Source organism: Scleropages formosus, chromosome 15 (assembly GCF_900964775.1).
Source record: "Scleropages formosus chromosome 15, fSclFor1.1, whole genome shotgun sequence".
NCBI classification, from domain to species: Eukaryota; Metazoa; Chordata; class Actinopteri; order Osteoglossiformes; family Osteoglossidae; genus Scleropages; species Scleropages formosus.
In genome coordinates this window covers 17,600,658-17,621,903 of record NC_041820.1, presented here as the reverse complement: position 1 = coordinate 17,621,903, position 21,246 = coordinate 17,600,658, and the positions used below count along the sequence as shown (strand labels likewise).

Here is a 21,246-nt window from a genome sequence, read left to right as displayed (position 1 = left end):
ACCCACACAATCATCACAATGTGCTAAGAGTTATTTGAACTGGCCCATTTTGGTAACTGAAATCCATTCACAAGCTAATATCACGATCACATTTGCTTTACTGTACTTAAGCTTAAGTTGCACACTTAATGGAAAAAAAAGCTACCGTATGATAATAGCTTAATGTCGAGCTACGAATTTCGTAGTTTTGCCCTCTGAAAAAATAGTGCGGTCGCATATTTTAAGAAAAAGGGGCAATGAAAACTCGAAATAGAAAGATTAAAAAGCGTCTGTTGTTGTTGTGTACACAATCAGTCTGTCGCATACATCAGTATTCTGTCATCATCTGTATAGAGTGACAAGGTGGGTCTGAGGGGGGGAAAGCAATGTGCCATCCCAATTTCATGTATAGAGCATAGCTCCTGGTAGCGTCGATAACATTTTGGAGTTTTTTATCTAAACGGTCAAGCGCATAAAGAAAAATTTGTCTCATTTTTACAATATAAGCATCATAAAATCTCTAGGCCGTACTGCCGGCGTCAGTATTGACAGCGGTATCAATAACAAACGACACAATACATATTATCTTAGACTCTGCTTTTATCTGACGCACCATTGTTTCACTACTGTATTTCTAACTTTTCGAGGAAACTTTCCGTGGCTTTTCGCGGTCTGTTTCTCCGCGCTGTAACCCGTGTGCGAAAGCCCGGGGTTGGCGGCCGCGGAGGAGGGGGTTGGGTGGGGGGGGGTTCACCTTGCGCAGGTGAGTCGCTGTGCGGCACCTTTGACTGACAGCCTCGAGGAAAGCGGCGGCTCGCGCAGCGCCCTCGCTCCTCCCCCCTCGGAGCTCCGCGCGGCCAATAGGACCCATCTCCCGTGAGCAGACCCGATCGCCCCCCCCTTCCTGCTACAGTTTCACGCTGGAACCGGGGCAGAAGAAAGACCTATCCATTTACAGCTGTCGCCAGACATCCGATCGCGTTTGCATGGCGAAAGGAAACCTGATCGGCTGAAGACCGCCGAGAGCAGGAGGAGTGACTGACCAGGAAGCGCTGGGATAAAAAAAAAAAAAAAAAAATGTCTTCTTCCTCAAACGAGGTCATAATTACAAATGAAATTAAGAAGGAAAGCCTCGCGTCGTCGGAGAAGCGGGACACGGAGAGCATTAAGCTGCTCGCCCTGGACGCGCCGGGGCTGTCTATGGAGCACGCGACTCCGGCCGCGGACGCCGTGCACGGGGAACTTCTCGTGAGCGCCTCCTCCACGCTGGCCTTCTCCCCCGAGCAAGTGGCGTGCGTGTGCGAGGCTCTGCAGCAGGGGGGCAACGTGGACCGCCTGGCCAGGTTTCTGTGGTCCTTGCCGCAGAGTGACCTGCTACGTGGCAACGAGAGCATCCTGAAAGCGCAGGCGCTCGTGGCTTTCCACCAGGCGCGCTACCAGGAGCTCTACAGCATCTTGGAGAACCACAGCTTCAGCCCGTCCAACCACTCGTCGCTACAGGACCTGTGGTACAAGGCGCGCTACAAGGAGGCGGAGAAGGCGCGGGGGAGACCCCTGGGTGCCGTGGACAAGTACCGCCTGCGGAGGAAGTACCCGCTGCCCCGCACCATCTGGGACGGAGAGGAGACGGTGTACTGCTTCAAGGAGCGCTCCCGCAACGCGCTCAAGGATTTGTACAAGCAGAACAGGTACCCGTCACCTGCCGAGAAGAGGAACCTGGCAAAAATCACGGGGCTCTCCTTGACTCAGGTGAGCAACTGGTTCAAGAACAGGAGACAGAGGGACAGGAACCCGTCCGAAGCGCAGTCCAAGAGGTGAGAGGCCGGTGTCGGATGGCTTCTTTTGCTTCTTTTTTTTTTTTTTTTTTTTGTGTGCTTCTTCTTGTGTGTTACAGGGGGCTGCCAATGCAAAAACAAAAAAATATTATCAATAATAATAATAATAATACGAAGAAATTTTTATTATTATTATTATTATTATTATTATTATTATTATTATTATAATACCAAAGCATTCCCGGTATTCTAAATAAAATATTAAATGAATTACTCTTGATTGAAGGATCTGTGGGGTTTTGCATGATGATGTCGGAACTGTCTGAATTTCTCCTGGAGTTCAGTATATCCAGTCTTGCAATTATGCCGGTAGACTCAATAAAAATGTGCAAAATGTGAAATGCCGCGTGTAACATCTTCAGTGTATGACCGTTTTGTGATTTGACAGCGCCGGTCAGTGACAGAAGTAAATCCCAGGGGGAAGAGAGCGGCGGCTCCGCGTTGCTGATGTTTTGAAATATGATTCTGAGCCCGTTCAGGCCGGTTTTCATCTTTAAACTTAAAAGCGAACTTCGCGGACAAAACTATACCAGTGTGAGACTATAATAAAATTATGCCAACGATAATAATACAATAGGAAACACAGCAAAGATTCACGAAATATTTTTTCGAAGAAATATGAAATGCGGCGTAAAATCCCGCACCACTTAAAATAAATTTAAATGCGATGTAATATTTATTAAAGCAAAAATAATAGAACTTGGTAAATGTAATTTACATGTATCGAATTTGTAGTTTATAATAAGCAACATTTGATGGAGGAGGTGAAAAGGCGCACAGTGATGTGTAACTGCGCTAATCGTCCTCATTATCATTCCAGTTGCTTATTGTTCTCGGCCTCTGTCTGTTTACTTTGTTTACTCTGTGAGTGTGTTTAAACCCCATTGAATCCCCTGCTCTGGCTCGCCACATAAATCACTCGGGCTATTTACTTTTCCTCTTAACTGGGAGGGATCGGAAAACCAGACCGCCCCCCCAACCCCAACCCCAACCCCAAACGCTGGTGCTTCATTAAAAGATTTGCTCACCCCCTGCGGAGCGGAGCGGACCGGTTTGAGAGCGCTCGCGCGCACCTGGTGGAAGTGGGGGCGGGGTGGGGATGGGACGGGGATGAGGTGGGGGTGGAGGTGACCTCCTCAACGGGCTGGTTCCCCCCCCCCCTTCCCCGAGCTGATGTCATAAACTGCTCAAAGGCATTTTGGCTTGAAGGACGTTTTTATATTCCAGACTTTCGTATAAAAGGAGGGGGGGGAGGAATCTTAGAGAAATGTTTCCGTGTTTGACTTTGAAAGCCTTAACTGCGCTCGGGGTTTAAAAACAACAGCAGACAAGGGGAGAGAGAGAGAAGTCCGGACTCCTCGCGGGAGCTGTGCGCCCCTGGGAGCCCCCCGGTGTCAGTGGGTGTCGGTGGGTGTCAGTGTGTTCGGGTCGCCTCGGTTTTCCTCGGCATCACAGGTTCGCTCAGTGAACACCTCCAGAGAGGCGTAAACGAGCCTTCTGTAATTTATATCTTTCCTGTTATAAGACCAGCCACCCTTAAAGAACCAATTCTTATTGTTCTGCGACACTTTTTTTTTTTTTTTTTTTTTTAGGTAAACTTTTTTTTTATCATGGTTGTAAGAGACTCTTGTCCCGTTTTGCACCACGTGGACGGCAATCCATTTATTATACAGATTATCATAGGATATGTTGCGTGTTTTCCTAAGATAATCACGTGTAAAATAAATAAGTCTTTTCTGGAATTTCTGAAGAATTGGGAGCCGAGCTCCTCCTGGGGCCATTTGTGACATACACACGTGGTGTCGTTTTGCCTGTTTTGCGTGTGTGTTTGCTGTGCCAAATGGCGCTGCCTGGGTCGCTGTGTCTGGGGGGACTTCAACTCTCACAGATAGAGAGATAGAGAGTTCTAATCTAGTGCACTCCGCATGGGGTAAAGGATGGGGTAAACTCCTTCGGCACACAGTTTTCTCCACCCCCCGCAGCGCCAAGTGTTTTCGGAGGAGCCATTTGATCACCAAACGCCTGTGTCACCGGCTTTCTAAACACATGTCCCTGATTTATGAGAAGGCAGGTCAAAGGGACCTTTTCCCCATACTGGTAAAAAAAAAAAGGAAGAAAAAATGAGCACTTTAAAAATTCGCTCTTCATGTATGTATTAGAGGGGGATATGGTGGTGGCACAGTGGGTTGGACCGGGTCCTGCTCTCTGGTGGGTCTGGGGTTCGAGTCCTGCTTGGGGTGTCTTGCAATGGACTGGCGTCCCATCCTGGGTGTGTCTCCTCCCCCTCCAGCCAGGCGCCCTGTGTTATTGGGTTAGGCTCCGGCTCACAGTGACCCCGCTCGGGACAAGCAGCTTCAATCAGTGTGTGTGTGTGTGTGTGTGTGTGTGTGTGTGTGTGTGTGTTAGTCTCGAAGGCCACAGCTCTGGTATGCAAAAGGCAGTTGGACTTGTTTTTCCCCACAGTTCTCTTGAAATGCATTGCCCGTGCTTATGTATTTCATTTAGCCAGTTCCTGATGTTGTTTGTGTCTCAGTGTGGCTGCTTTAGTGCCAGATGAGGAAAGCAGTCCACCCTGCTCCCTTTCACTCCAAGACTGGATGGAAATTTAATACAACTATTGTGTAAACCCTGTTGTCATTTCAGCCTTTGGTATAAATATCGCCAAGATATACTGGGACACAGTTATGTATGTTTATGACTGTAGGGAAACTGCCATCAGATGTTTATTTTGCGCCCATAAAGTGAGGCTTAAAACTGCTGCAAATTAGTTCTTTCTAAATTCAGAACTGATTTATTTTATTGTCTTGAAATCTTGCATTTTTAGATACAGAAAATAACAAATTCCTTTGCTTGAAAACCAAATGAAACCGCTACTAAAAACATCAATTAATGGCAAGTAAAGCATTTCTGTGAACGAAAACAACGGTAAATATACAAAATTAGAAATACGTACTCGCACAAAAAAGGAATTCGGTGCATATTTCAGTTCGGTGTGTTTGAAATGTAACCAACTGTTAGCAGCAGACAACAGATCACAGAACCTGCACTGTGGACACAGCAACGCTTGACCTCTAGAAAATAGAGAGGAATATAGTAGAATATATATATACACCCACACCCACATACACACCCCTTGATGGACCTGTGCTTTGAGTCTGGATCCAAATCTCCAGGTTGCAGTGATGCTGTTGTTCAGCAGTTCTCCATTTTCTTCCAAAAAAAAAAAAAACTAATTTTGGGATGTGTATTAAGGCATGCTCTAACAATCTGTGGGACACAAACCCTCCTTTTTATGCTTATATATAAATTTTTGTTTAACTCAGATGACTGGCACAGGTGAACGGGTGTAACCCTTTTTTTTGTCTACCTCTCATTCTCTCCTTTGCGCTTTCCAGTGAATCCGATGGCAACCATAGCACGGAGGATGAATCCAGCAAGGGTCAAGATGACCTCTCTCCTCGCCCAATCTCCAACTCCCCCGATGGGGTGACATCCCTAGGTGCTGTTCCCATGGGGACCTGCTTGGATAGCAGCCTGGTGATCCAGCAGATCGGGGATGTCAAGATGTCCTCCAGCAGCAGCGTGGTCTTCAATGGGAACCTGGTGACAACGAGTCCCGCCACTGTTTTCCACAATGGCAGTTCCTACATCCAGGCCCCTGGCAACATCCTCTTCAATGGCCTCAACCTTGGTGCCCAGGCTCTAGCCTTCAGCCCCCTGCGGCCCTCCTCCAACGGGGAGGTATCGCCACACCCTGCCCAAGACAAGAGTCTCACTGGGCTGGCTGCGAGCTTCCCTCAAGCCTACTCGTTCTCCAGCTGCACAAACGGCTCAGAGGTGAAGCTGGAGGGGGTCCAGACAGTGGCCCAGCAAAACGGCATCTCCTCTGTGCTCAGCCTGTCTGCCTCTTCTGGACACCTTCCACTTGGGAGCTACAGCCTACTCCACATGCCCAACGCTGATGGCAACAACGTTGGCCTCCCACCACTACAGTTGCCTCCGGCCTCCATAGGGCCCTCTCAAGGTACGTTGCCTGATGAATAAATAAAAGCATCATGCAGGGGGTGAGTGAGGGCACAGCACTGCCATTACAGACTCCCACTGTAGTTAATTAGCTGCCAGGGGGAAAAGCCGCTGGAGAAAGATGAGACCACTCCTCTCTTAAGATCATTCTTTGTTTAGCTGCCTATTTGTAACCAAAGCATTTAAAGGAGTCCCCTCTTGCGGCTTAGCTCTTGTCCTTCATTGAGTAATTTCGTCAGGCATCTGAGCAGGCAGCGGGGCAATGTCTTGATTATACCGGCCCACTAGCAGCAAAGGGATTCAACTGGCCGTTCGAGGCAGCACTAATTGCTGCATTACATGTAATGGATCAAGACTGAATATTTTATGGAGCCATTTCTCCTACCCCCATGTCTCATAACGGTGTACAGTATGTGAGGTCAGTAGAGAGAGGGGGTTCTATTTAGTGTAGCTGTGCAGTGATTTTAGGTGTCAGGTGGGTGAGGCCAAATACCAGTCGTCTACTACTCTGAGATCTGGACTAAAAGGCTCGGCGTGTTAATCTTTTCTAGAAGCGTCTGTAATGGCAGCGCTGTGCCATAACTCAACCTCTGTGTGAGGCTTTAACTTATTTGTCATTCTTTTAATATATGATTTACGAGCAGCATAAACCCAGAAACTCCTCATTGTTATATTTTTTAAGAGAAAAGCACTTGTGCTGAGCAGTCCAATAAAAACAGACTTATATTTTTTCAGTCAAAACACTTTTCTGCTTTTTAATAAATCTAAAGCGGGGGGGGGGGGGGGGGCTTTTTGAAGTTTAGGTTCTTGATCCAAATGAGTCACTGAAACAATGCTAATTTCCTTCCAGCGGTGCTGTGTGTTTTGTCAAGTGAGCAGTAATTGGTGGGGTTGTGAGACAGAGGGGACAGAGTATGGCATATAGCTTCCCTCCCAGCACCACAAACGCATCAGAATCCAGCCTGCTAGAAACCCCTCGCTGGCCTCGCTCCATGCACAGCACAGCAGTTACCATTTCTGATGTGTCCAGTCGGGGATAACGACGGAATACCATGCAGTGTAGTAGGAAAAGGAAAAAAAATACAGGGAGAAACCAGGAAAAGAGCAGAGATGCCCGAAGACACACGCTGGGAAAATCTATTTTTAAACAAGTGAACAAAAAACACTTTTATAGTTTTCATCTGTTAAAAATTTAATGTTTGCCACGATCTCGTGATCTCATTGCGTGCTGAGAGGCTACTGGACAGTGGGTCAGTACCGCTGGGGTGCCCACTTTGAGGATGAGAGCAAAACTGCTGGGTGCAACTATTCAACAGCCTCAAACTACAAATGTGCTGCGGTTCTTGAACATGAGCTGTGCTGTCTCATTACCCCCAGGTGTCGTGCCGCTGGCTTCTGGGGCATCTGGCTCTCCGGGCAGCAGTGACTCGTTCTCCCTCCAGCAGCAGCAGGACAAGGTGGTCCTTGCTTCGCTCCAGCCCAGCGCGGTGCTTCACTCCATGGCCGGCACAGCCGCGCACTCTGTCATCAAGCAGGAGCCCCTGGAGGGGGCACAGTATTCCTTTCCATCTGAGCTGCACCTTGACCAGGGAGGACAGCTCAGCTACTCCCCCGCACCCTTGAACTCCAGCCAGGCCCCACCCGGCAGCCAGGCCTCGGCCTCTTCTGCGGTCAACTCGTCTAGCTCCGAAACGGGGGGGTACGCCACTCTCACCGTTAGCCCCCCGCCTGGAGCCCAGACTGTCTCGCCACACCAGCACATGCTCCCTTCAGACTACAGAGATCACAGTCCGGTACCCCGACAAAGCCACTCGCTCACGCACAGCCTGAATGGCAATTTCCTGTCCATCGCAGAAGACAAAGACAGCGAGGCTGGTGTAAGTGACATGGTGAGAGTGATGTGTGGCGAAATGGAGGCCGAGGAAAAGGAGTTGGCCAAGCTTCAGAATGTTGCGATGGACGAGGACATTGGCGATCTCTAACCTCTCTCGTGCTGTCGTCCGCTTAAATGGAAGGGTGCGGTGTGGAACCCTTGCATTTTTTTTTTTTTTTTTTTAACATCGCTGTTCGTTTCCTTGCGCTTGTTAAATTATTCGCCGATGCCTTCAGCGTGAGAACCGCTCACGGGCCTGAAAAATGCACTCGAACCACACAGATTTCTCTCGCTCTACTGAAAATGACAGCTGGGCTTTTCTCCGCGAGAGAACAGTCCCTCCCTTAGTTTTAAAGTCACTGTTATGGAATACAAATTACTTGCATGAATTTGACCCAGAATAATGGCATTAATCATTTTACATGGACTTTTCTCTCTGCCCATTGGTTGGCTTTGAGGAGTAAGTGCCGGGCGGCAATTTGGTCAGGTGACCAAAGCTCTCCGCTGTCATCTGGGTCCCTTAGCAGCCTCACCTACCAAGGAACAGTATACCACGGAGCAGCAGACACAAATGTACACAAAACATCATGTTAGTAGATGTTCTCTGCAGGTAGCAGTTATATGAAATGTGGTCTTTTATTAAGCTTTTCTAAACTTATATGTAGTCTTTTAAACTCTCCAGCTGTGACTAGAGATCAGCCTTCCTTTGCTGCCTTTGTCATTGTGGTCATTGTTGCTGCACTCACAGAAAGAGGAATGTGCCTTTTTGCATCACAGTTGTGTTTTTTTTTTTTTTTTTTTTTTTTGGTCAATGACTTGCACTATAACAGCTGCACCTGTGCGGCAGAATGTAAAATAAGGGAGCTTTGATCTTTAAACCTGTTATCCACACGTATCTTCACTACGAGTCGCTCCCATTGGCAGAAAACAGTTCTTGTGTCCTTAGTGAGCCGCTGCCACGTGGCTCAATATGCAGCTATAACAGGAGGAGGGGACTTTGCCGTCAGTTACGATCAGCTTCTTGCTGAACTGTGCTGCTGAAACTTTGGACGCCCCTGTTTCTCGTATTCGATCGCGTTTTTCTTTTGTACTGTACAAAGTCTGGCTCAAGCACATGTGTAAATACATTGTATTTTTGAGTGATGCTAAGAAGAGTGTGATGATGCAGTGCTTTAGCAAGAGGAACAGCACACGTGGTTTAGACTGTTTGGCCTCCAGGCTGGCGTGACATTCTCACACCGGCCCTTGCGGTTGCTCCTGGGGGGTTATTTGTTGTTCCTTTGCATGGTGAGACATCTGTGTGTCCTGCGTACATGTTCTTTCTGTATCTCCTTGGTTTCTGAACTGGATGCAACTCTGGATGTTAAGTGGGGCAAAAGATGCTTTGCTCAGTGTTTTGTTGATGGTACCTTCAGCATGTGACATATTAAAATATATTCAGTTTAGCATACCAAAGATGAGCAATACACACAGATTAACAAATAATGCAATTTTTAACCTTGAACTGTTTGTATTTTGAAATGATGTGAACTTATTTTTCTAAGCTCCATACTCCCATTAAAACTTTATATTTATATATACAGGGAAGATCCGTGATCTTGTTTTTCCTCTGGGAAATGAATAACAACTTTTTAACGTCATTACAGTCGTGATAGATATGGTATCGATCACAAAGGAAAGTGGACAGGGCTACAGAAGCACACGTACAAAGTAGCGAGAGAAGACACTGGAAGAAGACTGGAACAAGTAAATACCACACCCAGACGAGCAGGAGAATGTGAAAATAGACAATTGCTTTGCTGATAAGTGTAGATGTGTAGATGGGTGATTGACTGTAGGCAGAGTGTCTGCTATTGTGAGTCACCTTGGATGGAAAAGGTGGCAGCTAAATACTACGTAGTAATCACTGTAAGTCACTTTGGAGAAAACCATCTGATAAATGAATAAATGTGATTTGCAAAAAGCACTGACAGTTCAACTGGACCAGTCCATTGCTCAAATATAAAGATATTTTGGACATAGTTGTGCATTTTGAATTTGCCATCTTTCTCTTTTTTTTTTTTTTTCCCCCAAAGTTTCAACTGATCTCTAGATTAAATGAATCTAAGATTCTCCGTTGGAGAACCGTGGGCTCCTGCAATCCACAGAAAGGGTTCAGACACCATTTCTGGGAGACTAGGTTATAACAAGCATGCATTCATCCAGCAAGCCCAGGCACCACTCTTGAATTTGCAGTGATCATTTGCACATGCCTGGCAACCTGGATTTCATTAGCCCCCTCCTTCACATTTCAGTCTGTAATTCAAATAAACAGCAATGAGATTTCCAGGGGTTCTGTACAGGAGGTCTGGGGGGGCCCAGCCTGCAAGTCTCACTGGACGAAAGTGCCCTGGTTCCCTTGGCCTGGCTGGCCAAGCTTACCCCCAGAACTCCTGTAGAGTTTCCTGTTCAGGAAAATTTTGGGGTTCGATGTTGTCACTAAGCACAGGTTTCTTTAGGCCCACACAGCACCCAGTCTGAAACTTAACACCTGCTCCGCAGACCAGAGCTCTTCAACACATTGGGTCCAGCAGCATACGGCTGTCTCAGGTGGGGGTAAGAGGACAAAGCTCACAGACTGCTGCCGTGGGAAGAATTCTCCCATGCTGTGCATGTGACCCTGATACATGAGGAGCCTGTGAGTCACTACTCATTGAATGGTGCTCAGGCAGAGAGAGGCACAGCTAATCTGGGTATTGTTACCTGTGCACAGGTGACCCTGTCACCATGGCCATTAGTGGAGCTGATTGGTAGGTATCGAGTAGCACCTCTTGGAATATTAAAGAGCTAGAAAATGGTATTGCTGGGTTCTGAACAAAGCTGTTTCACGGATGGAACTTGGCCCGCTGGGCTCAGGGCTGGTGCATTGGGGCAATTTTTGATCTTTTTTTTTTTCTTACAACATGTGGTATGAGAAGCTGCAAAGTATTGATTCCTTCGAAGAAAATATTTCAGCTTGGAAGATGTTAAGTGGGTAACAAATTTAAAGCACCATTTGGCGAAACAGTGAAATTACACCCATCTTTCAGTATTTTTTAATCGAATTTCAGTACGTTATATTCCAATCCACTCATTTTTGATCCATTACGTTCGCGTCGGTTTAAACGAGTTGTTAATCTTCTCCGTGAACATTTAAGTCTGCCAGAAATATTATTTACTATGGAAATTGGAGGTATTATTTCCTATCCTGGATGTATGCAGCCTACTGTTACTGGAGAACCTGCTGCAAGGAATTCATTCTTAAACATCCAGATGTGTAGTTTTGTCCCTATTTGAAACAGTTCGTAGTAAAACCCGCACAGGCAAGCAGTTAAAATGGAACCCCCCAGAACAGGGCTTATTAAAAATGCTAACCTCTGGCCTTCTGCAAGTTTCAAAGCTGACATTTAATGTTGTGCAGCAGACTGCGAGCCACATGTAACCTGACCTGTGGAGAGAGGTGCTCCGGGTTCCACTAATGAGGGGTCAGAGGTTACGAGGTTCTGGGCCCGTTCAAAGACCCACCACTACTCCAGTGTACATACACGCACCTCTCCAAGGAAAACAGAAGAGAGGAAAGTTTGGGGTTCTCTTCTTATTTTAAATCCATCACTCGGCTGCCCAGCAGACTATGATGTCAGGAAATCAATGGGAGAGAAGTACGTCCGGTGGTAAGACAATGTGTAATGGAGACAGCGAGCCGGCTGACTCTGGCGCGGTCTGCGTTTCGTGGGCCTCGGAATTCCACAGTGGTCATATTTCACCTTTTCCCACACACTTTGTCTATACTGCATTGTGTATTGATGACCACAGACTTAAGATTCTGACTAAACATCACTGGCTTAGTTGTGGATTAAATCCCAAGAAGGGGCCTTGAATACAAAGAAAAGTTAGTTTTCGTTTTCTTGCTTGAAAACATAACTCTTCGCAACAGCTAGGTGGACTTGTCTGTGCAGACCGCAGCACAAATTTACAAGCGTCCTCTCTAGCATGGCCGAATGCACTGGTGTGTAAAAGCTGAAAATAGCTGGACGTGTTGTTTTTCAGGCGGGTTCTCTGTTAAAGGCAGCCAGAGCGGGAGTAGAAATAACAGCAGCCTGACGGCCCTAAACCTCAGTATAAATTTAAATGCGATATAATTTTCGTTAAGTCAAACAGTAAAAAATTTTAAATGATTTAGCTATAACAGCAGTTGTGGTTATTCGGGCACCTAGAGATACAGTAACCTCAAAGCTGATACCTGGTACAGATGGGGAAGAACATCCATAGACAGATTTGACATAGACAGACATGACAAGAACACAGAAGGGTTACAAGAAGGTCAGAACACGAACACCAGTATCGGTAGTTCCAGGAAAGACGGACCTATGACAACATAAAGGAAGCTCTTTACAATCTTACCAGAATAAGACGAGAAACTCATTCGAGGTTTCTGTGATTTAGATGAGCCTTCTGAGCTCTCTTTTAATGAAGAAGCTGAAGAATATGGTATGAGGCCATCCGTACACATATTCATATTGCGAATGGACACTTTTCTTTACTCGCCACTCTATAATTGAGTTGTATGAAATAAGCCCAGCACATGTCTTGTCCATCACTGGACAAGAAAGACAGCAGAAAGGTGCAGCAGAGTTTGATTTAATGGTGGGCTCTAATTCTCCAATGTGCAACGCATGTAGTACAGTGTTAAAGCATGAAGCGTGTCTTCGAAGCGCCTCGGTCTAAGCGCATAGTTTGATAAATGTGAAAAGAGATGGGGAGAAGGAGAGAGAAAGGCACAGGATGAGAAACACAGGCAGAAGGACAGAAAGCATGGTAGAGAGTGGGAGTGAAAAATATAGGAAACTATAGGAACACAGAGATAGAGGAACAAGAGATTGAATGAGAGAGACAGATAACAGGAAGAGTAACAGGCACAAGGGGACATACTGAGTAAGAGACAAACCACAGAGACTAATTGAGAGACAGATAGAGAGGGTGGACAGACAGGGGGGTCCTATAGTGTCCATTACCTGGCCGTGGAGAATGGGATAGGGTGTGATCGGGAGAAGGGAGCAGCTGGGTGGCTATTCCAGAACCACTCTATAGGTACAGAGCAGTTCCCTACTTTGTAAAACTGGAGTGACGGAGACAAGGGTTTCTCCTACAACTAGAGAGGAGCTGGACTTTGTCTGAAAACCTTGTGTGAGGCTGACATCTCCTTCCGTGCTGCCAAAAGCCACCTGTCAGCCTGGCTCCCGTTCTCAGGTTACATACCCAGTACAATTTGCCCTTAAAAAAACGTATGATTCGTGTTATTTCCCGAGATGAACCGCACTCCACGTGTCCTGCTCCTTATGCATAATTGTTATTTTTGATAAATTCATTTCTAAAATTGCGTAATGTATTAAATCATATTTTAAGGGAAATTTGCAGCATAATTAGTAACGATTTCAATGTGAGGAAGGCTTTTTGTATTAAGATAATTCAATTAACGTAATGGTTTAATCATGCCACACCCACGCGAGGAGAGGAACAATGATTTTGAGCTGACAATATAATATTATACAGTCAGTCGCAGGGTTAAGTTTGTTGTTTATTAACTGGCGCCCTCTCCCTGCCAACCACATGGTGTGACCACGGTCGGGTAACATCGTGGACCTGACAAATACCTGTCACGTGCAACGCGATTTGGTCCATAATATCCACACTGGGTGGGTTATTCCAGAGTTCTAGTGTGTGTGTGTGTGACACAGACAGTGTGTTCCACTGATGCATGGATGAGTGACCCCGTGTAAGTAGTGTATCTAGCAGTGTAGGTTACCGTGGTGAATAAGGTGTGTGGGCTGGTAACACTACATAGAGTTCATTGGAAGGCGCTTTGGAGGAAAAGTGTCTGCTAAATAAATGTAAATGTAAATGTTCATTCCAGCAGGAAGCCTCACATTTTTAACGGTCTCATTGATTAAAGCCCCTCTCCCTGTTGTACCTTTGAACGGGCAGCCATGTAAATGGGTTAAACGATGTATTGTATTGTAAATCGCCGAGTACAAAAGAAATAATAATCCCAAATCCCGGAGGAATAAGTGTCGAAGGTGTCAACTATTATTAAGATTTAAATACTATCGTACGATTGCGGTGTCCTTCTCCGGGATCCTGTAGAGCTAGACGATCACGATGACCCCCTCTTTTCCTCCAGTCAGTGCCTAGTAATGCAGTGATTCAATGGATACAGTATGTAAAAAGATCGACAAATGAATGAACCCCTGGGTAAAAGGTAGACATGATCGAGAGCATATTTTATTATGAACGAATATCTGTAGGGTCCTTCACAGCCATTGCCATAACCTCATTACATCTGCCTGGACGTGAGCTCCGGCCACTTGACTTCTAACAGTAAGTTGCTCCAGTAGATGCTGCGTTCGAGCGATCTTGCCTGCCAGCAAAGGAAACAACTGTCATAAACATTAATGATTTCTGAGGGGGATGAACGCTTTGCTCTTAAACGCGCGCTATTTTTCTAACCATGACAGGAAATTACGTTAAGTTGATAATCGCATCTCCAGTTTCATTTAACTCGTTTAAGTCAATCGTTTGTTTTGCTTGGAAAAGCTCCTCGAGCCTTCGCATTCTAAGAACTGTGCTTTAAGTGATTCCTAATGGGTTCCCATATCAGACCGGTGGCGCACGTGACGTGCCGTCATACGAATGAACGGTCATGTCTCGCGCTGTGTGGTGAAAAGAGCGCGCGAGGCATCACAGAGTTCCTCGATTTAAGTCCACCTTTTTAAACTTTTCTCTTTGACTTTGTTCAACACGCGTTACACGTCAGGGACGGGGAGGCTCGGCAGAAGAGTCCAGTCACTGCGCGAAGTGGAGAAGCCTGCTGTAAAGGTTTGACACGGGTGTGACCTTTAAAACGTGAGAATCTGCGAGTTTCATTCAAGCCGACGGTCGACCTCCACTTGACCAGTCTGACTGAATGCAGACGAGCGCATTTCGGAAAACATCCTCCGCCGCCCGTTTTTAAGCAGAATTCCGCTCACATGTGTGATGCTATTCCTGTTTAGCATTTTATTTTATTTTTTTTTCCGAATCTGTCCATGAAAATACTTTCGTTTGCCAAATTTTGAACCGAGGTCGAAATAAAAGCACTGACTGTTGTTGTAAATGGGCTCTAAACTGGAAATGCAGGCGAACTAATCTCGTATTTTAACATAATTCTAACAATACGCGCTTTGTTCGAGTGAACAGCTGAAATAGCCGTTTGATGTAAAGAAAAAACATCTGTTCAGTTTTGCTGTAAAACGTACAATTTGATTTGCCCGTTTGTAAAAAAAAAAAGAAAGTGCACCTACGAAGCGGGTGCGCGTGAGATGTGCTGATGCACGGGGCGCGTTCCTGCTCCGCGTCTGCGTCTCCGTATCCTGTTTCTTCCCCTCGTGCCCTTCGCCTGGTGCAGTAGCCGGACCTCGGCGCTCCTCGCCCAGAGGCGGGGTTGGGGGGGATTGGGGGGGGATTGGGGGGGGCACATCTTGAAACAATCATGACCCGAGAACGGGCAAGTCCCCCTGGCTTCTCGGGTTAAAGGAGGAGGCGCGGTGCAATGTGGTAGAGACATTAGAGAAACCCGAGAGCCCTTCATCACACAGCCCGGCTGCTATTGCATTAGAATTGATAAAGAAAGCAGACCGGGCGCGAGGTACTCATCGTGTCCATGGTCCGATCGAGAAGATCGAGTCCCTCCGCTCGCTGCAGTGCGATTCGATTGTCTGTGCTCTGTGATTGAAAATTGTAGCAGTCGGTCGGTTTCTCAGTTCACTGACTTACAAGTACAAGTGTATTTTAAAAACTCCACCTAAGGACATGTACTTAAATGGTAAAAGGTCGTGAACATCCCTGTTTGATATCGCGCACCTAACCCGTGTTATGCATTTTTTTTTTCTTTTTTTTTGCCTTCAGCAAGAACACACTTCGCGGAAAGAAACTGAATATTGTCTTCTTACGCACCTGGTCTTTATTAACTTTTCGTTCGCTCTAAAACGTCCGCACTAATAAATTGGAATGTTGTGTTTATTGTTCAAATAAATCCCTGAAATTCTTAAGGGTGCAGCCTTATATTAGTTGCACTCAAATGAAAATAAAATGCGAAAACCCTACGTGACATCGGATAATAATTTAAAAAAAAAAATCCAAGGCGCCTCAAGCTGAAGAGCACTAGTCTAAGAAATACATATTCTGGTGTCACGTAACAGATTCTGGTATCAATTCGTTTCGATTATAGTAACTTGGGCATTGCCAAGTGAAGTTTACACATTTTTCAGCAGAGGCTCCAAAAGATCATTTTCCCTGGAAGGTAATCATTTTGTGAAATACGTGCAAAATTAAACCGTAAAAAACCTTAAGATTTTTTCCTGTTCCGAAACCCAAGCTCATAAAAATCTATATCGTTGTCGTAAATGGTGTGAATATACGACACCGAGGAAAAAAAAAAAAAAAAAAAAAAAAAGAGAATGTCTTTCAGGAATCTCTTAAAGTCCGGGACCCCTGAGACACTGACAGTTTGTTTTTACAGGTGTCTCGGACGACTGACTCCTAAACCTAATTTAAAAAAAAAAAAAAAAAAAAAAACCCTTTATTTTGAATTAATAAGCGAGGAAGCGAGGAACGGGGTCTGCATCGTGCCAAAGACAATCTTTTTTTTTTTTTTTTTTTTTTTTTTTTTCAAAATAAACAAAACAAAAATGGTTCCTCGACAAACGGTTTTAGCGGTAGTGGAAACAAAACGCGAAGAGCTGTTCCACTGTCTGCTCCGGGTCGCCCAGTGTCACGTTGCAGATGTCAGTGCAGATAGAGAAATGTGATCTATTCTTTAAAACAGCCAGTGCGCGGACTGCAGAGAGCTCGGGCATCACAGCACTCATTTACTAATGGACCCGTTTTATGTTTCACTGTATAGAAAAAGAAGAGAGGAAAATAAGCGAAATCGTTTTTCAAATTTAATCCTAACGCCGAAGACACCTTTTAAGGACCATACGCTGCGAGTGACGCTGGAAATAAGTAATTCCAGCTACACAGAAATAAAAAAAAAGAATATGCATTATAAGTCAGAATATTGAATAATACGATAACATTAAGATGAAAGATCTAACTTTTATTTCCGAGTAGGATGACTAGTAAATGTTTATTTACTAAACAAACTGTACTTTTTTTGTCCCTGTTCATATCATCTAATTTGAGCAAATAGACAACAATGTATAATTTATCACAGTGTTACAGTAGGCTTTATGTATTGTTTTCTTCTGTTTTTATAGATTGAAAAAAAAATCATTGTAAATCTCGAAAAACGAGAAGCCAGGGGTTCGCAGTTTAACGCAACACTTGATAAATATGTAAGAACGGTTTTCGAACTCCTAAACAGAAATTAACTGTTTATGATGTGGTCGGGTATTTTGTTTCTGTGTCCATTTCTTTTTTAAAGGGTTTATTAAAGTACCGATTTTCTATTTTGTCTGTGCACTGAACAGAATGTAAAAATCGGGAAATCCTCGAAACTTTAGAGCACGTTTCCCTCACAAATCCTGTAATATGCTTGCAATTCAAAGTCGCACATGGCTCCCGTTGACCAAAACAAAGGTGATAGGAAAAACTGATTTTTTTCCCATGCGCTTTCCAGCATGAAAATTTTAATTATAAGACGCACAGCCGCTGTCCCTCCTAATCCCCAGTACATAATCCTCCACGCCGCCCTGGCTCTTACGGGTTTGTGCGGTCGGACGTGTGTTTACTGGGATTGTGAGGAGGATTCAACATTGGCATTAACAAATCCAAGGTGTACCTTAACAAAGACCCAATTAACTCGGCGTGTGGCGCTATCGCCTCCGCATCTGGTGTCCGACAATAGCAAATCCCTCACGGCCGAGGAACCGATTGTGGTAAAGCGAGGCCCTCCGATGCCACCGTATCTCTGAAATGCGAAGAATTCCGCACTCTTAAGAGGACAATTGTGTCCATCTTGGGAACAAGCTGCCGCCCCAGAAGGTGGTACAAGGAAACGTGTTGCTGCCTATCAGCGGCGCTCTCTGTCATTCACTGAACACTTCACCTCAACGCCACTTCTTCTGCAGTCAGTTACCGAACAGTACAATCGCTACAGCTGCGTTATTACAGAACAATCATTATTCGTTGCATTTGCAAGATATTATTGTCCTCGGAAGCGGTTAAACTCTGTACAGCCTCGTAAAGTACAGTGTTGAGTGTATAGCTAAGGCTATGGCGATAAATAAAGCGAGCGATTTCTTGGCTGTAAAATCGGAAGAATGGTGCATTAACATGCAATAAATTACTCTGACAATTTATCAATGCATTAATAATTCACGGTCAAAAGTGGCGTAAGTAAATACGATCTGGACAGAACGAGCGAGCATGGGTGGGGACGATGGCTATGAAAATCTCTTTAAAAGTCTGTAATAATTGATTAGTGTCAATGTGCCCCACTCCTCAGTCCCTCAGGTAAGGCTGGAGCGGGGGTGCTCCGGTTTCAGTCCTGGCGTCCTCCGGGGAGGAAGCGGAGTTGCAAACTTTGTTCTGCTCTGCTGACAGGGTATTTGTTCCCGGACGACTTGCGCGAGGCTTAAAGAGTGCGAGCGACGCGCTGATTGGCCACGGGTCCTGCGGCGACCAATCAGCATGCCGCTCGCGCTCTTTAAGCTTCATACAACTTGAACAGGAACAAACTGTCTCCACGATCAACATCCAAAACCCCGGTGCACGTTAGCGGCGGACGTCGTCGATCAGGAGTGCAGAAAGTTCTCAGATAATAAAAACAAGTAACGAAGGAAGAATTGTAAAAGGCAAACAGACTCATCATCGGTCATCACCGTAAAGTCGAACAAAAATAGCGGGGATATTTTATATATATATATATATATATATTATCGGTTGCGCTGCGAGGAATAACTAGACCCGTCTCCCAGACATTATCATGTCAATGCTGCCTTCTTTCGGGTTCACGCAGGAGCAAGTGGCGTGTGTGTGTGAAGTGCTGCAGCAAGGGGGGAACCTGGAGAGGCTGGGCCGCTTCTTGTGGTCCCTGCCCGCCTGCGACCACCTCCACAAGAACGAGAGCGTCCTCAAAGCCAAGGCCGTGGTGGCCTTCCACCGGGGCAACTTCAGGGAGCTCTACAAGATCCTGGAGAGCCACCAGTTCTCCCCGCACAACCACCCGAAGCTGCAGCAGCTGTGGCTCAAAGCGCACTACGTGGAGGCGGAGAAGCTCCGCGGCAGACCGCTGGGGGCCGTAGGCAAGTACCGGGTCCGCAGGAAATTCCCGCTGCCGCGCACCATCTGGGACGGAGAGGAGACCAGTTACTGCTTTAAGGAGAAGTCCAGGGGGGTCTTGCGGGAATGGTACACCCACAACCCGTATCCCTCCCCACGGGAGAAGAGAGAGTTGGCGGAGGCCACGGGACTCACCACCACGCAGGTCAGCAACTGGTTCAAAAACAGGAGACAGAGGGACCGAGCGGCCGAAGCCAAAGAAAGGTACCCGCTTTTCCTTTTTGAAATTATAATAAATACCTCCGGGAAATAACACCATGATTTTATCCGTTTATGCGTAGCGCTTATTTTTCACTCACCTTTGCTTTGGTTTGGTGTGTGCTTTCTCCGGCAAAGTGGAGAAATAACGAAATGCTGAATAGCGAGGGCTGTGTGGATATTTAGGAAGAATCGTGACACTTTCTGTCTGTAGAATAACTGGAAGGGGTGACACACGCACACGTTCTTCTCGGATTTCTTTTTTTTTTTTTTAAAGTCAGATATCCAAATACGTTGGTGAAACTGAAAAACAAACAAGGCCTATTTCCAAGGTACACTTACCTTATTCTAACTGTTTTAATTACGTTTGTGTAGAGTTTGAGAAATTAATACAGGTACTGAGTAAATTATGACCTTTCAGTCACTGTGCGTTGTTTTGCTGTTTATGAAATCGTGCAGTACGAAATAATCCTCAGCGAGTACAGAAATTCACCGCTATGTTCTCCGCGGTTTTCAATTTGCATTTATTCCACTGTCTTTTTTTTTTTGCCATTGGAAACTGCGCCGTCCTAGAGGGATGGTTAGTGAAAACACCGCTGTCGTATTTTTCTATATCGTTTAACATAAAATATAAAATAACGCTTCAGTTTGATTCGAGGACAGTGGGACGCCTGTTTTGCCGAAATTCGTGTCGCACTCTAAGTTGTACTTTATTATGGCTTTTCGTTTCCTCGTGGAAAAACAAGGCCTTCTGTGTGTGGATATCCAAGAGCATCTTTGAATCCAAAGAAAACACCCAAGACAGGGATGAAGTGCAATAAGCACAAACGACATGATGTTGGACCTTGAGTTTAGGAATGAAAAACAGATGACACTGAATATTTTTTAGAAACTGAATGGCATTCTATAACAGAAAAAAAAAAAAAAACTCAGAGAGCATACAAAACTTTGTATTGATTAAATGTTAGCTTTCAGATGTGCACACTGGAACAAATTAGCAAGCGATTTTCAGTCTTGTAAGAGAAATTCGATATTTTGGACTCTAGACAGTTCTTATGTCAAAATTTAACAGTGCATTATTTCTACTGCTGTAGAGAACATGAGGACAAGACAAAAGTGTAATTGTAAATTTAGTTTTAACACAAAGTCACTATTCCAACAGAGAGAACAGTGAAAACAACAACTCCGGCAGCACCAAACAGAACCAGCTGTCCCCGTTGGACGGCGGTAAGTCCCTTATGTCCAGCTCCGAGGAAGAGTTCTCACCCCCGCAAAGTCCCGACCAGAACTCAGTGCTCCTGCTCCAAGGAAACATGAACCACCCCGGCGGATCCACCTATCAGCTGTCCGGCCTCAGCAGCGCGCAGTCGGTCCATGGCATCCAGGGACACCCGCACCAGCTCCAGGACTCGCTGCTGGGACCACTCACCTCAAGCCTGGTGGATCTCGGCTCCTAAATCTTTTCACATTTTATATTTTTTGCTTTTCTTTTTTAAACATATGTGTAGGGGAAGAGAAAAGCCAAGACTGCGATCCGACACTTTCAATTCATATGTAAATATATAAATATATATATATATATATATAAATATGAGAAATTCTAACTTGCATAATTTTCTGGTGTGATATGACACACAGTGGTACTTCAGCGACTAAATGGACTGATGTTTGTCAAGTCCTTAAATAGTTAAGGTGGCCTAACCAAACCGCAGCTGTAATTGATGCTCTTGTACGAACTTTGGGGTCCTATCCTCCTGGGGGGAAAAAAAAAAAAGAAAATCACAGAGAAACTTATTTAAGGCAAATTTTTAAGTGTTTCGTGAACGCTGAACAGTTGGACTTACCTTTCTTTTGCTTAATTTATGATTTTCTTTTTTTGTTAAAAATCCAATTAAATGGACGCGGAGACATTGACTTGAAGCTCCTCCATCCCCAAATTGCCTTCTTTCAGCTCTGCATCCAGATAGTGCTGCGGATCCAGCGAGATTACAATAAACATGA

General features: G+C 45.3%; 2 protein-coding genes across 2 annotated transcripts; both read left to right on the top strand.

The window, feature by feature from the left end:
- Positions 1–910: 910 nt before the first annotated feature.
- Positions 911–8,510, top strand: six4a (SIX homeobox 4a). The gene is made up of 3 exons (XM_018727602.2): positions 911–1,793; positions 5,210–5,838; positions 7,215–8,510. Exons 1-3 carry the CDS (start codon positions 1,057–1,059, stop codon positions 7,817–7,819), a joined length of 1,971 nt encoding a protein of 656 aa, XP_018583118.2. The 5' UTR covers positions 911–1,056; the 3' UTR covers positions 7,820–8,510.
- A 9,946-nt stretch (positions 8,511–18,456) lies between these two features.
- LOC108919423 (homeobox protein six1b) lies at positions 18,457–21,019 on the top strand. Its single transcript, XM_029258257.1, has 2 exons — positions 18,457–19,251; positions 20,408–21,019. Exons 1-2 carry the CDS (start codon positions 18,692–18,694, stop codon positions 20,700–20,702), a joined length of 855 nt encoding a protein of 284 aa, XP_029114090.1. The 5' UTR covers positions 18,457–18,691; the 3' UTR covers positions 20,703–21,019.
- The last annotated feature ends 227 nt before the right edge of the window (positions 21,020–21,246 follow it).